Source organism: Pinus tabuliformis, chromosome 2_1 (assembly GCF_031772625.1).
Source record: "Pinus tabuliformis cultivar Carrire ecotype Pingquan chromosome 2_1, CPIR1, whole genome shotgun sequence".
Taxonomy (NCBI): domain Eukaryota; kingdom Viridiplantae; phylum Streptophyta; class Pinopsida; order Pinales; family Pinaceae; genus Pinus; species Pinus tabuliformis.
This window is the reverse complement of record NC_142299.1, coordinates 910,515,415-910,541,602: the sequence shown is the minus strand read 5'-3', so window position 1 is coordinate 910,541,602 and position 26,188 is coordinate 910,515,415. Positions and strand designations below refer to the sequence as shown.

At 37.6% G+C, this 26,188-nt stretch overlaps 1 protein-coding gene and 1 pseudogene across 1 annotated transcript in view; one reads left to right on the top strand and one right to left on the bottom strand.

The window, feature by feature from the left end:
- LOC149203602 (exocyst complex component SEC6-like) overlaps positions 1 to 26,188 on the bottom strand; it is a 456,452-nt gene that overhangs the window by 336,908 nt on the left and 93,356 nt on the right. Inside the window, exon 8 of the mRNA XM_089403504.1 lies at positions 217 to 309. Within this exon, the coding sequence (XP_089259630.1) occupies positions 217 to 309 (93 nt within the window). The remainder of the gene's footprint in view (positions 1 to 216; positions 310 to 26,188) is intronic.
- LOC149203603 (protein AE7-like 1 pseudogene) lies at positions 15,287 to 15,730 on the top strand (annotated as a pseudogene).

Here is a 26,188-nt window from a genome sequence, read left to right as displayed (position 1 = left end):
AGTGTGATTGACTACTTGTTCAACAAACTTTTAACATATTAAGAATCCTGGGAACTGCAGAGGTTGATCTTTCAGTTTTTTGAAAACAACAACAGCTAACATTTCTATCTTGGAAATATGAATCACCAGAGCAATGCCTTTTGACATAAATAAGTTAAACAGTGCAGGGACACAATGATATCTGACAGACTACCAAAAATGTACATAAATAACTACCTCTCCTTAGCAAGCTTAAAGAAATTCGATATGTGCCCCCATAATGTCTTCTCAAATTTCCCCCATGTACGATCTACATTCTCAAAGTACTCTCTGCAAAAAAAACACAAAATAAATAACCGCAATTGTTAGAATATATGTTTCCAAAGTACCTAGTATAGACTCTACACCAACACTGAATGGGACTAAAAATACTGTGGGTACATTAATGTATTATCAAAGTATGCAAAAATTAAATCACCAAATTTAAATGTAAGAATCAATTTAAATTTTAAAACATTACTTAAGCATACGAATGATGAAGATGTATATGTATATAAGCATCATTATACATGTGTGAGGTCCAAGGCAGAAACTAGACAAATGTACAAAAGCCTGAGCCCGTGTCTGGGATGTTTCATTTTATGACGGCATTGAGTCTAACTTTCCCAAGTTGGGAATTGAGTGAAAAGGGCATTGAAACACAGAGTCTGTGCACATAATTGCAATTAGTAACCATCAAGAGAGCACAAAGAAACAAATTGGAGATCAGACAAAATAACATTGTTTATTGATACAAGCACAAAAACAGTCTAAATTCGACCAACAGACTGACAGATACAATGCCCAGTACATGAAGGATTTGCTCAAATGACTGGAGGCAACAACCATGTTCTCATCATAATACTACTCATGTTCTCATCCTAATACTACTTAGGAGATCCCAACAGATGCGATTAGAATGTAATTACTATGCCAATAAAACAACCTAACATAAAACAAGACACACTAGATGACAAAACCCTATATAAGAAACAGAGGAACATGCTACAAAATCTAGGATTAACATCTACCCCCTCATTATTCTTAAGCGTCATACACAAAGCTACGATGTATTATATTTTCAAGGGTTAGCTCACTTTCAAGTACTTTGACCTGCCATGCCAAAGCCGTATTGACCAAAGATGTCATGAGGCTGAATCCTCCCTCAAGATTAGGATACATGTTATCCATCAGCAGCATTTAGCACAAGCACCATTCACGGAATGTGAGGAAGTGCCTGAAAGGTTTTCCTGAGGAAGTTTTCCAAGGGGAAAAAGTTATGATGTGCCTGGCTAAAGTCGAGGTTCCCTGCTGAAATTCGAAGTCCCCTATTGTATTGGAGTTGCCATCATAGTAATATATACTGCTACATAAAAGATAAAGCCCTTACTGATAATCCTTGGGTTAATTCCTGGAATCAGAACTTATCCTTGCCATACACATCATTCTAAGCATGCACCAACTAGGTGACCTATTTCTACTCTGCATCAAATCATCCTCCTATTATTATATCTTATTTGCCTGATAATCTTTAACCTCTTGATATTACATTCTTGTTCATGTTCCATCACTAAGAACCACTCATGTTCCTTCCATAGCTCTTTCTTGCTGGTGTCAAAGATTAGCAGTTGTAGCTATCTTTTGGTTCCTACAATTCCTTCTGATCCTCAAGCTCTTTTACCAAAGCATTTTATATTTGAACAAAAATGTCCTGCAGGTCCCCTGCATGAAAATCCCTCCATCGCCCCACATCATACTTAAATCTTGTGGTCAATCACCCTACAACATCTAAGAACGAGATCATTGAAGTAGTATCTCGTATTTCCCACCACAATTCTTTCAGCAACTCCTCTAAGATCATAAAAGAGATCAAAGAATTATGACAACAAACATATCTAGGTCTTTTGGGATGATTCATCTATGGCAGAAAAGTAAGTAATGTAAGAGCTTTGTAATGTGTATGCAAAACTCCCAAGCTGCTCATCTCTCTCTTAATCCATCTAAGTGCACATTCCTAGATGGCCAGGGAAGACCATTGAGACATGTCGTTTGCAATCAAGAATTCAAGATTAAACCAAATAAGATCAAAGTCATCATGGGAATGGAAGTACCAATTATCCCAGATCACACTTAATCAATTTTAGGACATGCTGGGTATTCTATAAGACTTATTAGGAATTATACCAAGATTCTGCACATGTAGTAGGGATTGTAATATAAAATAAAAAAAGTACCATTCCAATGTGGGGTAGAGCAGTAGAATGCTTTAGGAGAAGTGAAGATTCAGTAGTTCCTGCTCCAATCTAGATATTTTCCCAATTGTTAAAGGTGCTCCATATCGATGTTGACGACCCTGAGTTACCATAAAGTGTACGTTGGCTCAATAAGGGCAAGTAGATTGCACCACCACTTGTATTGTGCAAGTAAGCAATTTACATAAACAGAAGGAATTATATACTATAGAATGAGCATCTAGGATGGCATATGTTGTCCATGACTGTAACATTAATTATTAACTAAATCCTTAGAACATTTTATGGGTCATCAAATCTAGTTGTATTTAATTAATAAACCTATTATTTATGGAAGAATTGATTGACAGTTGCTTTTGTAGGATGCATTCATTTTTAGGTGGTAAAACTAAGGAAATCCCATGTAGCAACATACAACCAATCCAAAAATTATTTAGTAAAAACAGTTAACATTGTGAATGATGAATTTCCATATGAGCTACTTTTCCAAATTTTCAATGATTCTGAAGTGGTATGAAGATGTGGGAGAACATTTATGCAATATATATGAGTATATTTAAGAAATATGATATAATAATATAACATATATAATATTTTTATCAAGGAAAGCCTCACTGAGGAACCCCTGAGAACTTCCTCACATTTTGCACTTCCTCGCATTTCACATATGGTAACCAATGTAAACCCATTAACATTGATTACAGCCTTTTGACATCAACTAACAGATACAACAAAGGCAACAAGACTGAAGGATTGTCCTCGAGACCTCCTACATGAAGCTCAAAGAACACAACCACTCGACTGAAGCTATAACATATGTCGTGTACAATATTATATTAAATTATAAATACAATAACCAAAGACAAGGTCGGCCTACCAACCAATAGTCATGACTTTCCCAACATGACGCATGAATTCATTGAATATGTATACACGCATAGCAATATGGCTACGACAGCAACATCCTCTAAAATCTCTAGAGATAGCACATCTCCCATCATTCCCTTAACAAATCGGGATAGTAATATTTGTTGGAAAATGTAACTAGGTTCGGTATTCATTTAATGTATTTGAGTCATCTTGTAATGTACTTGTCAAAAGAATAGAGAAAATAAATTTTATTATTATTATTATGACTTATTAAAGCATGGGTTTCATGCTTGGGTCATCATGTTTTAGGTCAAAGTCTCCATTGAGGACTTCTAGGATTTATTCTAAGTCAATAGAGTCACTGTAATTTTAAAAGGACCCTTCTTGGGCTTTCGAATCATGTAAAAAGATTAAGTATTGAGTCAAAAATGAATTATGTTGTCTCCACACCAAGTCGGCCTTAAGATGATCAAGTCGGCCTCAAGTAGGCTATTCGACCTCACCAAAGGACTATAAAAGAAATAGTTTGAACTCCATTTGAAGCACTCACTCTCACAAGCAAGTTCGATATCTCTTGAAGTTGGAAAAAGTGTGAATTGGAAGAAAGAGGAAAAGGAAGTGTGAGTTTGGTCTAGGAGAAGGAAAGGAAGAAAATCGAAACTTTGGTATAACTATCTCTCTCTCTCTTGTGCCTTGGTTTGGAAGATCGAAGTTCTCTAGTTGCTGTCGTAGCCAGTTGTTACATGTTGTTGTTGCCTTAGGTCGAAGTTGTTGGTGTTGGATGTTGCTACCTCAAGAAGTTGTATTGGGCCAAGATCGTAGTTTCTAAGTGAGAATCGAAGTATTTCAGTGAAGATCGAAGTCTCTAGGGCAAGGTCAAAGTTGTTGGGTCGAAGAAAGTGTTGCTATTGATGTTGTTGTTGCCAGGTCAAGTAGGATCATCTACAAAGGAAGAAGAAGGTTGACTTGGTGTGGAGGAAAGTTTGTGTCAAGGTCTAGAGTCTTGGAATATCTCAGGAAAACTATTGAAGGAAGAATTACTGACTGGGTTTTCCCCTAGAGAGGGGTTTTGCCCTGGCTATGAACCTATATCTAGTGTCCATTGATTTATGTGCTATTTCTTTGGTAATTGCCTGATGAACTAAAAGAAAGAAGATATAAAGGAATCTAATAAGAATTCAAGAACACCACAAGTAATTATCAAGTATAGGAAAATATTTATGCCTTTCTTATTTTCTAACATGGAATTATAGCTTTGGTGAAGAAAGAAGTTAAAGGTGGTCTCAAGCACTTGATCAAGGAATCATTCAAAAGGATTATTTCAAGGAAGAAGTCTATTATATTCAAGGAAGATGTCTAACACAATCAAGGGAGAGAATAAACTTGAAGGAGCCTCAAACTACAAATCTTGGAAGAAGAGGATTGACCTCATCCTTGAAAAGAACAAGGTACTAGACTTGGTGAAAGGAAAAGTAAAGAAACCTATAGAAGACTCTAGTGATGTTGATAAAGCTAAGTTCAGAGATTTGGAATTAGTGGCCATGAACCTAATGGTAGAAGGAATAAAGGACAATCTTGTCCCATTCATAGCCAACATTGACCATGCTCAAGAAATGTATGAGGCCTTGTCAAAGTTATTCACTATTAAGAACATTGGTCAAGTTGCAAGCCTGAAGAATGAACTAAGAACCACAAAGATGACTAAAGAAGATACAGTGGCCTCCTTCTTTGTGAAGATAGCAAGAATCAGAGATGACCTTTTGGCCATAGATGAAATTGTTCCAGACAAAGAACTTGTGATCACTGCTATACTAGGATTACCTCCTACTTGGGGTGCATTTGCTGCAGGACTCAATAGTTGGAAGGAAGCTCCCACTTTTGAAGAACTATGGACCGCTTGCAGTCAAGAAGAATTAAGAATTTCATTAGTTGCCAACCCTGAAGGAGTGTCAAATGCCTATGCTGCTCAACACAGAGGAAACTTCAAGAAAGGACCAAAGAGGAAGGTTGACATGTCCAAAGTAGAATGCTATCAATGTCATAAGAAGGGTCACTACAGGAGTGACTATCCCAACAATCCAAGAAACAAGAAAAGAGAAAGAGATCAAGCAAATGTTGTTGAAGAAGAAGACCTAAAGAAAGCCAAACCTGAAGAATCTGATATAAGGGACTTACTCTAGTAAGTCGTTTGCTTCTAGTCTTAGATATTCTATTTCGTATTTTTTATATTTAGAATTTATAGGTTTTAACATATTTTTGGAAAAAGACATTTTCTTTTGTTTTTATAAGTTTATAGGTATCCCTCAAGCTTTTGAGGGAGCCCCCAACATCTCCCAAGATAAGTATTTCATTTCCTTTCAATTTTTGTTTTCATATACTTATTTAAGTTTTGATTATATTAAATACTAATCACCATTCTCTCTCTATTGTCTTTATTAGGAAAACCTCTGCTATATCCTCAAGGAGTATGGAAGGTGGTCTCCAAAGACAAGGTTTGTCAAGAAACAAAGGTATGCCTCAAAACTACAAAACATTGATTTCTTTATAATAAATGTTCATCCATTTGAAATCTATTACTAACATCGCTATGTCTAGCTATAAAGAATCTTGATGATTGTTATTTTGGGTGATTCATCACTTGATAAATCTACCCTACTCATATTCTTAAATGATTTTATAGAACCCTAGACAGGTTCTCTGGAAAACCCTAACCTAAGGGTATGCTAATGTGAATGTTTGAAACCCTAAAATTGCTTAGGGTTATTAAGAAATGTTATTCGAAATTTTTGTTGATAATTTCATGTTTGGGATTTTGGTATGATCAGGAAAACCTAACTTGTTAGGATTGAATGATAAACTCTAAAATCTCGAACCTTTGAAGTATTGGTAATTTTGGGTTTGCTATGTTCTTTAATTGAAACCCTCACTCATTAGATTTTGGTGGAATATGTAAGCAAGACCCTTATAATATCTTAGAAATGATTTCCTTGGAATGTGTGTTTGTTCGATCAAAACCTAGTCTAATCAAGTTTGTTTGTCTAACTCCTATTGATATTTGTGAAGTTGGGTTTGACTATCACATGATATGAAATGCCTATGCATGATGAAGTCCTAGATGTATGAGTTGACATGTTTATCAGTGATCATGAATCCTAGGGTTTAAGCCCTAGTCAATGTTTGTTTCTCTAGGATGATATATTTGCGAAATTCTAGGTTTTTGGAGTTAAACCGTAGTAGAAGTGAAAATCTCTTATGACAATGTGATAATTTGAGATTTTTGTAAGATCGTTGAAATATGAGTTTCAATTGTGATTGATGTTTGATTGAAAATTCTAGGTTTTGCAACTAACCCTAGTGGAAGTTGGTCATGTTGATGACAAAGGTGCGATTGGTTTTGATTGATTAAATTCTCATGTATGAAATCTAGGATTTGTGTGAAACCCAAGTGAGGAATCTAAAATATGAATTCTAAAAAGTTGTTAGATGCTTTGTCGATCTTTATTTGTTTGAATTGTTTCTAGGGTTTTCTATGTGGTAAGGTATGTCATACCTTTGGAAGAAAACATTGAAACCCTAGATATAATGTAAGTTGTTATGAAGTAGTCTAGGGTTTATGACTAAGTCCCTAGTAAGATGTTGAAGAGTATGTGTCTCTTGTTTGGTTGTACTTGCTATCTAAGTTGTGCAGGTACACAATCTTCAATATGGTGAAGATGTTCGTTGATGTGATAAGCATGATGTGGTTGGTGATGGGAATGATAACTCTGATGAAATGGTTGGAAGCCACAAAAGTTTCTCCGATGTCGAAGTAAAGAAGTAAATCTCCCTAGATTAAGAGGGAGCCCGAAAATCTCCCTGAGATTAAGAGGGAGCCTGGATATCTCCCTGGTTGAGAGGGAGGGCATAGTTTTGATTGGAGAATGATTTTTGGAAGATATGTTGTTGTATATGAAGTAGGAGAGAAAAGTGCATGATTGAGGAATCTTCTGTCAAAGATTCGGTTGATTGTCCTACTGTGATGAGGAGCAACATCAGTTGTTTAGAAGACCCCAGAGGTTTGTATTTAAGTATGTACATGTAAAAGTATATTATTGATTGGGGTTGTGTTTGTACAGGTGAATCTCTTGAAGGATTTTGATAGCATGTTGGTTACCAATCACATTGATTGGGAGAGATTGGTTATCCTTGATCTGTTGGATCAAGGAGTGTTGAGGCTTTGTGAGTGAAGCATTTCTTGGGGGGACATCTAGCTGGTACTTTGTGTTGATGTCTAAGTCACGAAGTTGGAAAGGCAGTGTTGGTTATAGAACTCTATTTTTGGAAACACACCTGGATCTTTGGGTTGATGGTTAGCAAGTAAGCTTGATGGTACCTAGAGAGGTTGAAAGCTTGAGTCCATCTTATCCCCACACGGATAGATTTCCCTGGTCAAGAATCTAATCCATGGCATTGCGGTGCCTAAACTATTGAGAGACCAATGGACATATTGCCCTAGTCAAGAATCTAGTCCATGGCATTGTGGTGCCTAAAGTTCTTCATGGTTGATATAGTTGAGATCTTCCTTGTACTTGTATATGATGAATATCTCCTTAGTTAAGAGGGACTGTTGGAAAATGTAACTAGGTTCGATCTTCATTTAATGTATTTGAGTCATCTTGTAATGTACTTGTCAAAAGAATAAAGAAAAGAATTTTTATTATTATTATTATGACTCATTAAAGCATGGGTTTCATGCTTGGGTCATCATGTTTTAGGTCAAAGTTCCCATTGAGGACTTCTAGGATTTATTCTGAGTCAATAGAGTCATTGTACTTTTAAAGAGACCCTTCTTGGGCTTTTGAATCATGTAAAAAGTTTAAGTATTGAGTCAAAAATGAATTATGTTGTCTCCACACCAAGTCGGCCTTAAGTTGATCAAGTCGCCCTCAAGTAGGCTATTCGACCTCACCAAAGGAAATTAAAAGAAGCAGTTCGAACTCCATTTGAAGCACTCACTCTCACAAGCAAGTTCGATATCTCTTGAAACTGGAAAAAGTGTGAACTAGAAGAAATAGGAAAAGGAAGTGCGAGTTTGGTCTGGGAGAAGGAAAGGAAGAAAATTGAAACTTTGGTACAACTATCTCTCTCTCTCGTGCCTTGGTTTGGAAGATCGAAGTTCTCTAGTTGATGTCGTAGCCAATTGTTTCCTTAGGTCGAAGTTGTTGGTGTTGGATGTTGCTACCTCAAGAAGTTGTATTGGGCCAAGATCAAAGTTTCTATGTGAGGATCAAAGTCTTTCAGTGAAGATCGAAGTCTCTAGCGAAAGGTCAAAATTGTTGGGTCGAAGAAAGTGTTGCTACCAATGTTGTTGCTGCCAGATCAAGTAGTATCATCTGCAAAGGAAGAAGAAGGTTGACTTGGTGTGGAGGAAAGTTTGTGTCAAGGTCTAGAGTCTTGGAATATCTCAGGAAAACTATTGAAGGAAGAATTACTGACTTGGTTTTCCCCTAGAGAGGGGTTTTTCCCTAGCTATGAGCCTATATCTAGTGTCCATTGATTTAGGTGCTATTGGTTTGGTAATTGCTTGATGGACTAAAAGAAAGAAGATAAAAAGGAATCTAATAAGAATTCAAGAACATCACAAGTAATTATCAAGTATAAGAAAACATTTCTATGTTTCTGATATTCAAACAATATTGACATCCAAAAATCCCTAACCATGATGAGGTGTAGCAAAGCAACAACATCTACAACACCTCCACCCTATTCTCTTTGACACAAAGTGAAGTAAACTCATGCAGCAAGGTTTACAACAAAGAATTGTTTAGAACAAGAACCTCTAAAAAATCTACACATAAAAGTGGAGCAACCATAGCCTATGCACAAATGGTGAAAATATGTTTTCCAAAAAGTATTATCCAACCTTTTTCAACTCTTGTATTATTGAAAAAAGAAGTATTGTCCAAAATAATCTCCAAAATCATAATGTTATCAACCAAGCAATTTCAATCATGGTAACAAATATAAACACTCCTAAATCATGCAACAAGAGCATCAACCATAGCCAATTATAGAGTTATCAAATTGGTAAAAAACCAAAAATTAATAAACTTGGTTTTTCCTTGCTCAAAAGTCATTTTAGTTTCTTGGTATGTATAGTAGTTCATTGGTCCATCACCAATTTGATTGATCCCTAGGCCCTCACCGAGCTCTTCAATTTCTCCTCACTGCCTCATCATCAAACAACTTTGTCAATTTACGTCAACCAATCAAAACCATCAATTGATTCTCAACACAAAGCTACATTTGAACGGGGAGAGCATTTTAGGGTCCTACCCTAAACCCCTTACTTAGGATACTTTATTAACGTATGAGGCCACCTTAGTTGAATAAAGCCCAATAAATAGTTAGTTAATAGTCATTCATTATAAAATGGGTTATCTTTATTGATAAGGCCCATATTAGTTAGTAGGCCCTCATTATAAGTGGGCCCTTAGGTAGTTAAGATTCTCTATGTCATCAGATAGATCATCAAACATTTTTAAAGGAGCCAAACTGCTTCACAGTCGATTGTACAAGATTTCATATCTTCTTTCTTAATACTGCTATAGAATGCTTTCTCAAATAGAATCTGTTGATTTTCTAGGTCGCCTGCTAGAATAAGGATTTTATTCACTTGATAACTAATTCAATGATTAATTAAACATTAGTTTCACATATTATTAAAATTCAATATCATTTAGGCAGTTATATGGAAGAAAAGCATCAACTAATAAACATGAAAGAGCAGTGAAGTAACCATAAGCAACAAGAACGAGAGACACAAAAATTAGGCACACAACCAAGGCAAAACCCACAAGGGGAAAACCCAGAAAAATTCCTTCCTTATGAGAGAGAGAGAGAGCTTCCAGATTCATCAATACATCATAAAATAATGATAGCAAGAAAATATCCAAACCAAAAACCAAAATAATGATTAAGTGCCATGTCAAAGTCCAGCGCCCTAAAATTTCGCCCCCCCTAGAATTTCGGCATCCTCCTAAAATTTCGGAACTCTTGAAATTTCGTTGCATCATAGATGCATGAAGACCAAAAAAATTGCATGTAAAATGAGGAGAAATGATCTCCTTTATATAGCCTTCAAGTGGGGTTGAATGGGTGCCTCTTAAGGGCCCAGCCGACCTAATAATTTTGGAGGCAAAATTTAAAAAAATCAAATTTTCCATTTCTTTTTCAAAATGAAAATACCGACCATGGCTACCATATTTTCCGACACTCCCTCTTAGCCAAGGAGGTACTTTTCATTCTCTCTCTCAAGATCAATCTTCCCGACCAATCAAAGGCCTCACTGCCCACATCTTAACGGAAAGATCATCAGTCTCATCATAAGGAAAGATACATAGCATCCATCTCAAATCATCTCCCCTACCAAGAGGTCTCACAACACACAGCCTAAGGGAGGAACCAACAATACATCTCACAGACCACAAAGGTCGCATGGCACACAACCTACAAGAGCAATCAACAATACATTTCCCAAACCACACGATCTCATGGCACACAACCTACAGGTGGAATCAACAATACATCTCTCGAACCACAAGGTCTCACGGCACATAGCCTGTAAAAATTGTAACTAGGTTCGGTCTTCATAATATTCTATGTACGATTGATTTTATGTATTTGATGTAAAGAGAAAAGAAAAATTTATTATTGTTATTTTATAGCATGGGTTTCATGTTCAAGGTCAATTTATTTATAGGTCAACCACCCATTGTGTGATTCTAGGGTTTGTCATAGAGAGAAGAAGTCATTAGAGTCATTGTCATATGTAAAAGACCCCATTGGGCATCTTATAATAGGTCAAAAGAATTTATTTGAGTCAAAATTGTATCAAAAGACCCTCCAAGACCAAGTCGTCTTGCAAGAAGACAAGTTGGCCTACAAAGATGAAGTCGGCCTCATTAGGGCTATTTGAGCCTCACAAGAAGCCTATATATAAGAAGGAACTCGACCTCATTTGATGAATTCATCCAAGCAAGTTCGATCATAAGGAAGAAGAAGACAAAAAAACAAGAAGAAAAGAACAAGGAGAAAGAGCGAAGAAGCTAGGAGAGACAAAACCGAAGTTTTGGGCCTCTATCTCTCACACATGCGAAAACTAGGGCATCATTTCTGTTGTAGTAAGTTCCATGTTGAAGTCATCTAAAGGAGCCGAAGTTTGGTGTCAAGAAGATCAAGTTTGAAGACCGAATACCTAAGGAAAGAAGATCAAGTCAAGCGAAGGAGAAAGAGAGCCTAATTTAGTCTCTATCACCCACACGTGCGAAATTGAAGTTACTGTACGAGGGCTGAAAAAGGTGCAACCCTGCAGTGAAGGCCAAAAAATTGTTGCAGTGGTCGAAGTTGTGCAAATGAAGAAGAATTAACTTGGGTTAACTTTTTGAAGGAGAAGTTCATCGAAAGAAGGTTGACTTGGTCTTAGAGGGGTCTCTGTCTTAGGTCTAAAGGTCTTGGAATTCATCATTTGAGGATTCTATAAGAAGAGAAGAATTTCTTGTGGGTTTTACTTTCTAGGAGAGGTTTTGGCCGTAGTTAGCAGCCTATATCTTGTGTCCTCTTGTTTTATTGATCTTCATGTTTTGGTAGTTGTTTGATGATAAGAACACTATAATAATGAAGAGAAGAAGAAGCTAATTACAAGTACATCAAGTTCCTTTATCTTGTGTCCTCTTGTTCTATTGATTGTTACAAATATAAATTATGTAAAATAAAATAGATATAAATAAAAAATAATCGGAGTTATATTTTAAAACAAGTCATTAGTTAAAATGGAAAGGCTTGTTTCCAAGTGTTGGAATTTCTAAGTCTATCTGTTAGAAACCCTTCATGTACTTTACTGATTTATTCCTACCTACTTGTTATGTTAATTAACAAGTTATTTACCATGTAAATACTATTATACTGGAAATAAATACAAGTACATGCTCAACCCATTACAGATCATCAACTGAAGGAAACGGAAACAAGCACAAAAGTGACACCATTGTTTTTGGACTAATGTCCCCGAAAAAACCCAATGCAGGAAAACCGGTGCAACTATCTGAAAGTTTGATTAATTAAGTAGTTTCAAAATATAATCTAGGTGCCAAATCCAGCTCACCCAAAAGAGAAAAATCTCGGCAATAGTACCTCTCTACTCGAACGCAGATATTTCGGCTGAAACCCCGGATAAACACTCCGGCAGCTCCACAGCTCCAATCTGCCCCACAAAACCACAGTGTCAGCCTCTAGGGACTGCGTCAGCTCTCTCTGGCCCAGCGTTAGACCAGCGTCACTTTAGCTTGGCCTATGTCAGCCTCTGGAGGCACTGCGTCAGTCCTCTGGCCCTCTGTGTCACTCACGCTGGCCCTCTGAGGCACTGCGCAGCTCCTGGCTACCTCTGCGTGAACCCTTGGTTGCTTCTGCGTCCCTCTCTCCGGCTACTGTGTTGATCCTCCTGGTGCTATCTCTGCCTCTCTGCTTCTGTATTCACTGCCCCTCAGCAACAACTTTGATCACTCTCTCAAGTTTCTCAGCAAACCCAGCCCCAGAAAGTCGAAATCTTGATCAACTAGGTGTGTTCTCCAAGTGACCCTCAAGCCTCCTCTTATACTTGTTGACAAATCAACGGTCGAGATTAAGTCTCTAATCAACGGCTAAGATTAACTCTGGCTTGATCCATGACTTTTGGACCCTTCTAACACAGTGTTATATTAATTCACATTAATATTTTATTTTCCCTAGGTTTAGACTTAGGGACTCCATTAAAAATATTAATTATTTTAATATCTCCCAAACTGTTTAGAATCTGCCCAAAAGATTTCTAGGTATTGGAGATCTCATGTGCTTTAGCCTCTCCACCAATTTTCGTGGCTAGAGCACATCCGATGCTACCCCAAATCAACACTAAGGGACATGACCACTCATTGAAGGGGCACGTGCCTTGGTATATAATCAAACCTCATTGTAACATTCAATCAACCCTGTACATTTTAATATATTAATAAAATATTATTTATAAATACATTTGTGTATTTTTATATTATAATTAAAGTCAACAAACTACAGTTTTGTTGCTTCAATGGTATTAGAGCAATGCGAGCCTTTGGACGTTATCCGTCGCACAATATGCCATTAACTTTGCATCCTGTATTCATTGGGTCGTTAAGTGAAATTCGAGAATTGTTTCAGCAATTAAAAAAATTATCTGCAGAATTTTCAACGCGTCTAAAGGAAGAATACATTAAGATGAAAGGAACTAACAATGAAGAATGTTCTAACATGGAAAAATATTTTGAACATGTTGGGATAGGAACTCCTCAAGGTGACATAGATAAAACTGTTGAAGAAGATGAAAAAAAGGAAACTACAAAAATTATTCATGACGAATCACCACATTTTGCAAAAGATCAGGAAGAGGTTATGGAAATTTCAGATTATGATGAGAATGAGGGTGATCTTAAAGATAAAGATGAGATCGCTAGTGAAGGAAGCATAGAAGAAAATAATAAGGATATACAAAACAATGTAGGTATCTCAGAGGTCCGGGACCATGTAGCCTCAACATTCATCTCTACCAGCAATGAAGTGTCCGAGAGCACCATTAATAAGGAAACTGCTGAAGATAATAAAATTGACACTGCAATCTAGGAAATTACGGAGTTAGATTCTTATCCAAACACGAGGCATCGAATAGAAAACGAGTCTACTAAACAGAATATACAGAAGGTGCCAATTCTAGTTGATGTTGAACCATCCACAGATACTCTAAATCACACAAGTTATCTGTTGCCTATTAATACTGAGGCAGTTGATTGTAATTCTGGACCCAAGAATTGTGAGTTGTCGCTTTTGTCTGATGAAAGTTATTGTGTACAAAAGCATAGATCTTTATCACCAGGAGCTAAGGTAAAACTATTTCCTTCAAGTGGTGAAGTGATTCAAGATAAACAGGTGGACAGTTTATCTATTCTTGATAAGCCAAAGAGTAGTGCTATTGATAATGTTAAGCGTATGCCCGAGAGCGTTCACTCAGTAAGTGCAACTGCATCTAATGTTATAGATGCAAACCCTGCATCTTCTTCACCTGTCAAGCTTCTGGTGCCTAAAAGGCTGGACATAGAGCAAGATATTGTGGTGATCCAACAAAGTTGCCATCAACAAGAAAGTCGATGTCTCCAATTTCACGAAAAACACTTCTACAAGACGGGGATTTTAGAAGTGCATTTACGAAGTCTCGCACTCCAGAAAGTTCATCTCAGCCGGGTGAATTGGATACAATGGATGCAAGAGTTGAATCACTTGATACTTATTTAAAGTCTTTGCAAAGCCCAGATGGCAAGGCAACGAGGTCCCAATGTCATAATAAAAGTTCCAACTTGCAACGAAATTCCCCCTTTTCACTGCCAAAAAACCCTGAATATTCTCCTAGACCACGTTTTCATTATAGCCCCTCATTAGTTGATCGTCTTGACATTCCATCTTCTACTCTGCTTCGAAAGATGATGGATAGTAATGATGTTGGGGTCCAAAGAGAAATTTCCCTCTCTCCATCCATCAAAGGCATTGTCAAGACCCCATGGATTTCCTACCCAACAGCATGTAAATGCGACATATGTTTTTATGTACAAGTACAATCGGTGAATATTCTATGTGTTCGAACAAAGCCCCATTTACACTGTAAATTATCTGGAGAAAGTTACTTAGTGCAACGAAACGTGTATTATATGGTAATTGCAATCTGGGCTTTCAGATATTATGCGAACTCTTCAAGGTCAGTGTCAGTTCAGCCAAATAAAAGGATTACTCCTGCAGATTTGTCACGTAGGGGACCTCAAATACTACCTTCTCCGAGAAGATATCCTAAGAATGGATTGAGATCACGTGGAGAAAATCCCAACATAATTCTTGGTAACATACAAGAAAGTTTCATTGAACGAGCCAGTCAGATTAGAGTATTACTCATGATTGTAGTTCATGTTTATAAGAAAATGAAGGAATGGCTCTCGCATTATGATATGGAGCCCCACTTTAACTTCGAGGAAGAAAATTCTGTCCATTCTGTAATGAAGGAATGCAAGGTGGTACTGGACATCATTATATTCGACGACTAGCCTATATTCGACATGCGGCTGGAATTTATAGCAAAGGGCTTGAGCAATTATACACGCGAATTGATCAACGTGAATCTTGCAATGCATGCAAAGAAGGAACGAGAGCGACCCATTCCGCCTAAGGATACAACATCCAATGATTTTGATGCCCTTGATATATATGATTTTGTGAGAGACATCAGGGATCCTGAGCACCCATACTCGCTAGAACAGCTTAGCATTCTGTCTGAGGAATCTGTTACAGTGGATGAAAAACTTGGTCGCATATTGATAACCTTCACACTCATTGTGCAGCATTGTAGTATGGCTGCAGTTATTGGTTTGTGTTTACGAGTTAAATTGATGCGAAATTTCCCTCCACACTACAAGGTTGACATCTATGTTGCTCTTGGTTCCCATGCATTTGAGGCTTTAGTCAACAAGCAATTGAATGACACTTTCAAAGTGCTACAATAAATATAATTCTGAGATTTCGATCATGTCAACAAACCCTTCACACCCTCAATTGGTCGCGATGGTACAAATCCGTACGGTGACTGTCTATATATATATATATACGAGCTTGACAAATCATCAAGTATCAAATTATTATAAAGTAACTTTTAAAGTTATTTTATAATAAACTTTATAAAGTCTAAAAAAATACAAAAAAAACCAAACCTAATTAATTAATTATTAAAAATAAAAATTATAGAAAATTAAAAAAAAAATCAAAATAAAAATAAATAAACATGAGCAAAGTGAAGAGAATTGTTAGCGATTAAGGTGAAGAAAATTGTCAACGATAAAGCTGTGAGGACAGAGCTTTTGAAGGAAGGGGCAATGTTACGAATATAAATTATATAAAATAAAATAAATATAAATAAAAAATAATCATAGTTAAATTTTAAAACAAGTCAATAGTTAAAATGGAAAGGCTTATGTCTAAGGGACATGGCCACTCGTTGAAAGGGCACCTGCCTTGGTATATATATAAGTCGGGCCTCATTGTAACATTCAATCATCCTTGTACATTTTTATATATTAATAAAATATTATTTATAAATACATTTGTGTATTTTTACATTAAAGTCAACAAGCTACAGTTTTGTTGCTTCATTGATCTTCATGTTTTGGTAGTTGTTTGATGATAAGAACACTATAATAATCAAAAGAAGAAGAAGCTAATTACAAGTACATCAAGTTTAAGTAAAAGAACCTCACAAGCAGTTATCAAAGTAAAAGAGAAATCACCCTAATCTAGCTGCCATTGATTTTTCAACATGGAATCAGAGCTAAGGTGACAAGAAGAGGCAGCTTGAAGATCATAAGGACTCTTCCAATCTTTGACTTTTTATACTTTCCAATTTGAACCTTAGAATACTGTGCATGCTCTACAAAACAAAGCCACAGGAACATCTATAGGTCAGCTTCATGGACAGCGTAACTACCTAATCCATTCATTGTATAGGATCAATATTTCATGATCATCAAGTGCCATACAATATGACAAGCTAAGTGAACGATGTTTTTTGTTGTACAACTTTATCTCAAGGAGGGAGTCCATTTTGTCGAGGGCCTCAAAATTCAAATTGAGAGGGCGTTGTGAGGGTTATACACCACAGAGTGAAAATTATATGCCACAGAGCGAGTTACCATAGCAATTAAGTGGTTGAAGATATTAATGCGAGCTTCAAGATAGCGAAAATTTGTGCCAACAGTGATGAGCTTATTGTTATATAGACCAGTGTTGATAATATCGATATCAGAAAAATATCGGTGAGGGTCCAAAAAACATCTTATCGGCAATATCGGCGAAAATACCGGCAAAATATCAGCAAGCATAAAAAATGCATAATATATTCAATTTTTTCAGATTTTTAAACATATAAAGTAATAACAACAAGAAATAAACACATTAGCACATAAATATGAAGAAAGCATTGATATATATGATGTCAAATAGAAATGATACATCAAAGGCGATACCAAATCCTGCTGATCCCTGATAATTGTCCAATAAAGGACTCAAATGTGGAGTACCAATACAAAATAACATCACATATATAAAAGTATCTCATCATCATGAGTTACATGTAGCAAAACAAATAAAACTAGCAGCTATCTATCTGAAATCACTGCCCTCTCCCCCTTTACGGGAAAACATGATGGGCTGTTTTCCAGGCCTGCCCCTAGTAGTAGAAGGCCCTGACCCTGCCTCTGCACCTAATGTCAAATAATGAGTGCTAGGTATGGAGTTGTGCTCTCCTATATCTATAACAGATGGTGTTGATGTTGATGCTCCCACAGTGTCCTCCTCCTGCTCCTCCTCGTGTTTCTCCTCCCCCAAGTCCTCCTCCTCTTGATGCCCCTGTTCTAATGGATCATCTGGCTCTAACCATGAAGGTGACTCCTCCAAGATGGGCTCCTCAGACTCCACCCTCCACTGAGACAATACATCAATATTGTCTAAGAAAATGGCATCTAGATCCATTGGTGCTTCTATTTGATTCACTCGAAGTCGGATATTGTAATGCACATACACTAAATCATTGAGGCATGTGACCTCCAACCTGTAAGAGTGTCAAAAAAACTAATGAGTCTTGATACTTGAAGGTCATAAATTAAAAATTAAAAATTACAGTAAGTGTAATTGCTCAACTGAAGGCTGGAGCTCAAAGTTATACCTGTTGTGCTTTTTTGCGTGTATTTTCTCAAATACACTCCAATTGCACTCACACACTGAAGAGCTACATGTTTGACTCAAGATTATTATGGCCAATTTCTGCAAATTTGGTGCCCTTGCACCATAGCTTCGCCACCAAATATCTACAACAAAATAAAGAAATAAAAAATTCAAAAACTTAAAACATATTTAAACTTTCAAATAAAAGTTACATAATTGAATTTTAAAAATCTAGAATTATAAGGAAATTCTAAATTGAAAATTCTAATTTCTAATGAATGATGACTTGTCACTTACGTGGCATGAAGAGGGTCGTTTCCCTAATAGCATCATCAAAGCCAAATAGTCCAACACAATCCCGATAAAGTTGTATCCCGCAATTGATTTTGCTACGAGCTGAGGATCAGATACCATCCTATGAATACAGGAATGGAGCCCTTCCATCACCTCTCCATCAAAATCAAAGCCGCATTTTTATGAAAACGCGGGGTTGAGGAAGAGTGTTGTTGCATGAATGGGTCAATGAAGCATCCCTGTCCACCGACTATCAATCCCATCCCATAACATCATATGCCTATCAAGGCCAGTAGAACCCTTGTCTTTATAATAAGAACAAATGGCCTCCTTGGCCCTATCCATGGCCTCATACAAATAAGCCATTGCAAGCTTCTCCCCATCTACCAATCTCAAAACCTTTACTATAGGTTCACTAACTGAGCATGCTTCTTCTACTCCCTGCCAAAACGTGTCAGAGTACACCATTTTTGCAATGGCTCTCCGGTCCTATCTCCTATTGTATGTACAATTACGCCACTCATCGAAAACAAAAATTTGCTTCAACTCAAACTGACATCGAAGCAAACACTGAAGAGTAATAAAGTTTGAGGCAAAACGTGTGATTGCAAGACGCCGCAACTCCTTGTTTCTAGTGAACCTCCTCATGAGGCTAAGAACAAAAGCATGGTTATAAATAAACTTGGGGACGCTCCTAGCCATATCAACCACCTCCTTGATGAAGGAGAGTTTCCCTATATCCTCAAGCAGCAAATCGATACAATGTGCTGCACACGGAGTCCAGAACAATGTGTGATGCCTCTCCATAAGCATCTTGCCGGCAGACACATAATTAGCTGCATTGTCTGTTATGACTTGCACCACATTCTGCACACCAATCTCCCGAATGAACCCATCTAACAATTCACATATCGTTGTTGCATCTTTGATATGTGATGATGCATCCACTGATTTAATAAACATGGTACCTTTAGGACAATGTACCAAGAAATTTAGAAGGGTCCTACCCTTCCTATCTGTCCAACCATCAAACATCATTGTGCATCCAGAAACTTCCCATGTTTTTTTCAACTCCGCCAATCTAGAGTTGATGTCCTGTTTTTCTGCTTGAAGAATTGGCCCCCGCAACTCCTCATATGTAGCACTTTTGTATCCTCGGCCCACAACATCAATAGCATCACACATTGGCTGCCAAAATGGATTGGTTTTGGTAGCAGATATACATGGGATTTTTTAGGCTTACTTGATCATGATGCTCCTTTCTGTGAAGTTTTCTTCTGCTTAACGATCTTCTCAGGGTCAAGCACTGGTTCAGCTGGTGATGTCTGAGGATTTCTTCGAGCATGTCTCACAAACTGAGCCAGGACTATGATGTGGAGTCGCCAAAGGATGGTCTTCCTCCAGTGGAGTCGCCAGATAGATGATTACAACCAGAAATGTGCCCAAACTTTGTCTATCATCAAAATCTGGAACTGTGTCGTCTCCAAGGGAAGCTGAGCTTCAATCTCCTTTCTCGAGCAACGGCGCCAATTAATGTTATCACCCCAAGAAACTCTCCTAGGTTGTATCTCGAAGATGCTCGGGAACATTACAAACTCAACAAAATGTTGGAGATGGATGAATGGAAGGAATAATGCTTGTCCAAGCCAGATAACCACTTCTACTATGCTTAACTCCAGACATGGGTGAACAACCCCAGACTACAAGGCTTTAGACCACCAATTACTCACAGTTTAAGGATTAGGTGAACATGGAGAATACTGACCACACCAGCAGATGTACAAGACCATGTGATGGCCGGCTGCAACCAGTAAAGAGGTCTACAAAGCTATTTCCTAATGCACAGACAGGATGACAACTCTCTGGCACTAAGTAAACAGAAACCTGCATAACACATTCAATGATACATATTAGACTTCAACACAGAGGTGGGATGACAACCCCTCTAATGCTAAATATCAAGAGCACATGAACAAATGCATAACAGGCACAGCCTAGAACAGAGTAGAAATGGAAAGTGAGCAATTAACAACAAAAGAAGCTTGTATTAGCTGAAAATGAAGACCAGACGCTGCAAGTATCAAAGTAGTTACAGTCTCCAGAAGTTGAACCTTACATCAAAACAACCATCAACCCTGATTACATTTGTGTTCTGGGTATATATAGAGTTTGATTACAAAGATATGTTGTTGTGCTATTCGTGGAGGAGTCATAATTGACCACCAACCGCTTTAACTCTCTGATGGCGTCTTTGCTACAATCTGCTTGCTTTAATGAATGAATTTGATCTTTTTTGTTGCTCTGTTGTCCTTCTCGAGTAGGTGGAGTGTAAGATGGATGAAATTCCATAACTGATAAATGCGCTGATCTGCTCTAAGCACGTCCTCTTCCCTTCAGCCATACTGTTTCTTGAATGCAGTTGTTGAAGATGAAATACTCCGGTCACTGGTAGATGAATGCTTTCGTCCTTCAGGAGCATAGAACAATCAAAGGTGGCATACTGCACGGCGGGTGGAAGATCTGATCAGAAGAGCAGGATTGGCCATCGGATGAAACAGATAGACGATGGGTACAGCTTGGCGGGAGGAATTAAGCGATATGAGAGCGGGATGAATAAGGGCCCTTGGATCTCATACGGTCAGATCCAACGGTGATCGGGGGCGGAAGGTACACGGAGCTTAACGGCCGGGGAAAACAGTTTAAGCGACGGGCGGTATTTATCGCATCGCTTTGGAGCCTACGACAGTAATCGTACACGAGCTCGTGATCACACTTATCGCATGACACGTGGCGGCAAGGAACAGTTGAAAACAGCTTTATCGCGAGTTAACGCGCGGGCGGTTCGCGGGATGGGGAGGAGCAGATAACGTCGGATGACACGGCAGGAACGATCAGACGGTGAAAGAGATAAACGTGTTAACGAGCAGGGAAAGCTATTCGATATGGCAAATACACTATCGGAGGTAAAAAGCGGACTTGAAATTTTATACACGGGAGCGGTGAGTCAAATCGGGTCCGCCACCTAACATCGCATTGCTATAATGGAATGGTCTTGCGGCTGGCGATTGCCGATAGCGATTTAGCGATGAACGCATGTGGACCCGCCGATACATTATAATATGGCTTTAACTGGTCATCGCATCCGTCACAGATCGCAAGCTGTAAAGCCTTGACACAATGAAAGCGCCGATTGCGATGAGATACGAAAGCGCCAAGTTATATGGTCGGGTCTTATGAAAGGTTTTGAACTTCACGCTTAGGACTGGGGCTAAAAAGGGGCTTTGTCAGATTTCAGAGGGTTTATTCGTGGAATGGAGAGGTTTTAAGGGTGGATGGGAAGAGGAATAAAGGAGAAAATGACCAAATGTGAGCTTTCCTTTGAAGACAACCGAGCAGAGCAAGCCTGTCTCTGACCTTAGAAAAACGTTGTTGTATAGCAAAGCTAACAGTGAGCTAACTCAAACCTAGGGCACCAAAAAAAAATTGGAATTAATAAGTAATAACCACCTCATTTTACAAAATAATTTTTTTGCTACATTATTTGCAATGTGAATTCAATGAAAAATCATAAATGACAATAAGAGGGTGCATTTGAAAGTTAAAAAAAAATGGAGTTTGTTGTCCAAATATGGAGAAAACCCTTGCATTTGCTCATGGGCATGAAAATCATAGCAAATGGAAAAAAAAAACAAGCAAAATGTTTGTAGGCAAATAGGCAAACAAGAATAACCCTAAATCTATCAAAAAAATCATTAACATAGGGGTTTATTAGAACATACCTGTTAATGGAAGAAATGAAGATTGTCTCACTGTTCTTCAATCTTTGATCAACAAAATATTCGTTATTGGTGGCGATAATGGCTATTCAACCCTCGAATCCTCCTTGACAACAAGCACAATGCTCTCCCCTTCCTTCTCCAACAATCAAAAAAAAATGAGGAAAAAAAAAGGTTTTGGCCTTTTCTAGCCGCGGCAGCGAATATTTTCATGCCCAGCGATATTTTGGGTCATAGCTCGATAATTTCCCGAAATATCGTCGATATTTCGAAAAGATTGCGATATTTTCGTGGAGACAAAATATCGCGATATTTCCTCGGTGATATCTTGTCTCCCCGAAAATATCGCGATATTTCAGCGATATTGTCTTCACTGATATAGACAACAAGCTTTTGATGCAGCAGTCCTTACAGTCATCCATCTTAAGACGTGACCATCATTACAGTATTCATATTCGATGCCATTGTGATTCCATTAAACTCAGATATATTACAATAAATTTGAACGCTTTGCGATACTTTTTTTGTCACACCACAGATCCACAAATTGATGCCAAGCAAGGTTGTTGATTAATTAAATGCGGCCTTCTTAAATATTTGTTCATGAGTGCGAGTTATCTGAAAGAGTGATACGAGCCATCAGGGTTACAAAGGAACGATCCATACGTTGAACCAAAACAGCAATTGCGAGCCATGGAGAAATCGAAAAATACAGGTGTCTTGATGCACAGGGAAGTGATTTGTCATATGCCATAAAGATTGTAAATGTAATGTCATGTGAAACAAATCTTCCTATGTAGTTAGCAGAAGTGCGGGCCACCATAATACAAAGATGAAATACAGAGATTAGCGAAGCCAATGTTAATGTGTACCGTAGGAATCATGCCTTTGTATGAATCACATGGTATATCACTGTATTTTATGCTAGACACAAGGAATGCCACACAAAACTGGAATGTGAGCCCAGGAGGAGAAAATCAGGTTACTGAGAATTTAACGTCATATACAGAGATCAAGTCAATATGATGCCACTATAACAATGCGTAGGTTTTTGAGATTCACTGTAATATATGAAACACTGCCTTCAACTGTCATAACAAAAATTGCAATCTCATTGTACAGAGACCGAGAGTGAACCCATACATGTATTGTGATTATATTCCACTGTAATGTGTGAATACTAAGAGTCGACCATGCAAATGCAATCTCCTCAAAGAGATGGCATGCCAGTGGCTGTAATTTTTACTGTATAATATATATAGAAGGAGCCCAGAATTTATATTTTGAGTCGAGTCATTGTCATAACTAAAGTGACTCTGTAGTAGATATTAGTGCGAGGATCGAACCACAGAAATATAAAACAAGCTTCAGAAGTGTATCCAAATTTTCACAGAGATCCGAAATCTTTATCTGCCCTTCATCTTGAATTGCTTCAAAGAAGAATAGTAGATCCGAGCTAGCAAGTCTTCACATCGCAGAATACAAAGAACGGTGCATTAGGGTTTTCTCCATGTCACAGAGATTAGATTGAAGTGTTCACATAGGATCAATTATATGCTCAGCATCTCCTCCGGTCCTCAGAGACTACAATAAATCGTCAACTTTAATTTAAATTGCCAATAGAGAGTGATCCTCGTGCCTCCTACTTCAAACCCTTAACTTTGATACCATGTTGATTTTCTAGGTCAGCTGCTAGAATAAGGTTTTTCTGCACCTGATAACTACTTCAATGATTAATTAAACATTAGTTTCACATATTATTAGAATTCAATACCATTTAGGCAGTTATACAAAGGAAAAACATCAACTAATAAACATGAAAGAGCAGTAAAGTAACCATAAGCAATGAGACACGAAACAGAAATTAGGCACACAACCAAGGCAAAACCCACAAGGGGAAAACCTAGAAAAATTCCTTCCTTAAGAGAGGGAGTGCTTCCAGATTCATCAATAATCATAAAATAATGATAGCAAGAAAATAGCCAAACTAGAAACCAAAATAATGATCAAGTGCCATGTCAAAGTCCAACTCCCTGGAATTTTGGCCCTCCCTAGAATTGCGGCCTCCTAAAATTGCGGCCCACCTGCAATTTTGTTGGATCACAGAGGCATGAGACCAAAAATGTTGTGTAAATGACGAGAAATGATCTCCTTTATATAGCATTCAAGTGGAGTTGAATGGGTGCCTCTTAGGGGCCCAACCGACCTAATAATTTTGGAGGCAAAATTTAAAAAAAAAAAAATCAAATTTTCCATTTCTTTTTCAAGATGAAAATACCGATCACGGCTACCATATTTTCCAACAGAATCAACCATCAATAGTATCCCTACTTATCATCAGCACTGCTAAACCCAATGGACGTGTCCTTGATTTTCATGGAACCAATCAGCTATCGGTATGTGTCATAGATGTATAATCTATCAATTGACCATCTGGAGGATCTTGCTCACAAGTTCTTCTTAGTTTTTCTACCAAATTTTGAGTAGTAGTGTTTACATCTGAAATATGTTAGATTATGCCTTCAACTCCCTTTGAAGATAAGATCTCTAACTTGAGTTCTTGAATCATTCAATTTGATTCCAAAGTACGAGGTCTTCTTCAAAAGATTCATTTTTCACATCTTTCATGAATCGGGAGTAATCTGAGGTAAATGAACATCTTCCTTTTTTTTGAAGAATTTTCTCAATTCTTACTTTCATGTTGCCATCTAATGCTAATTCATGACTTCTTTGGTTGCTTCTCTTGTAGATTATGTTTTGCTATGTTCAGTTATAAGAAAAGTCTACTTCCTGAAATATTTTGCTCTAGTCATCGTAGTGTCACTGGTTCATTCTTTGATGCATAAGTTTGAATTAGCTTTATCGGAATTTGAGATAAATATCCTGACTGGATGGAAGAATCTTTAAAATGTTGCAAGCTAGATGTTGACTACCGCTGAAATACTTCTTGACTATCTTGTTGATTTCCTGACTGCCATGTTGTTAGCTTCCTTACTCCTTGAAGAGAAATGTTCGCTTCCTTTGAATCTTCATAATGAAAACTTGTAGACATGAATCTATCTATAATATCTGCAAATGTAGTCCCAAGGATGTGGTCCAATGGTCAGGTGGGGAGGTTTAGACTGCACAGCTTTCGTGGTCCAATCCCGAGCAAGACTATGTACGTTTGAAAGTTGTTCCGGGCATGGTTTCTTCAGGTGAAAAAAATATATATATCTGCAAATGTAACTCAGAGCTTCTTCTAGAGTTTTGTGATGCATTCTATGTAGACAACGGTCAAGGATACTCCTCTTCTTACTTAAGTGAGTTGATTCTTCATTGTAGATGACTATGAGCTCCCTCTTAATTTTGATCTCCATGAAAAAACTTAATTTATGAATCCCAATAATCTTCTATGCTATCCCCAGAAATCTTATAATTGTCTTACCAACATCAAATACTAATCTATCTACCATATGAGAAGTAGAAAACTTGACTGCAAACCTGGTACAAAGGTAGATTGTAGAGCTATGTACACCTACCATAATCTTCATTAATGCTAGTAGTAGAGATCCTTGTTGTCCTCGACCTTGGGTTTCTTTGGAGCTTCTTCATCTTCAGTTGTTAATGCTTCATTTCTATCCTTCCTCTTATTGCTCTTATTGTTCTTAGAGTTCTTGGGACAATCCCTCTTGATATGTCCATATTCATGACAACCAAAGCATTGAACTTTGTGACATATCCTTGATTTTATGATACTTTGTTTCAATTGTTTTTGTATTGAGGTCCAAACTTTCCAAACTTCTTTTTCGATATGGCTACAAAAGGTTGAGAGTTTTCAACATTCGGTTCAGTATCAACTTTAGACTTCAACCTTGTTTCTCCTACAACAAACAGAGCCCACAATTCTTCAAAGGTCGGAGTTTCGTTTCTCGCATTGATGCCTCCTACAAAACAATCCCAAGTTGGAGGTAGAGCATTGATTACAGAAGTGACTAACTCAAAGTCAGATATGGTTTCTCCAAGTCCTTGAAGTTGATCTTTGATTTTTGATATTCTTGTGAAGTATGAAGCTATGTCCTCTTCTTTTAACATTCTTGTTCCATAGAGTTGATTCCTTAGAGATATATTCTGGCCGGTTGTGTTGATGGAGTATAACTTGAACAATGTATCATAGACTTCCTTTGTTGTAGATGAATC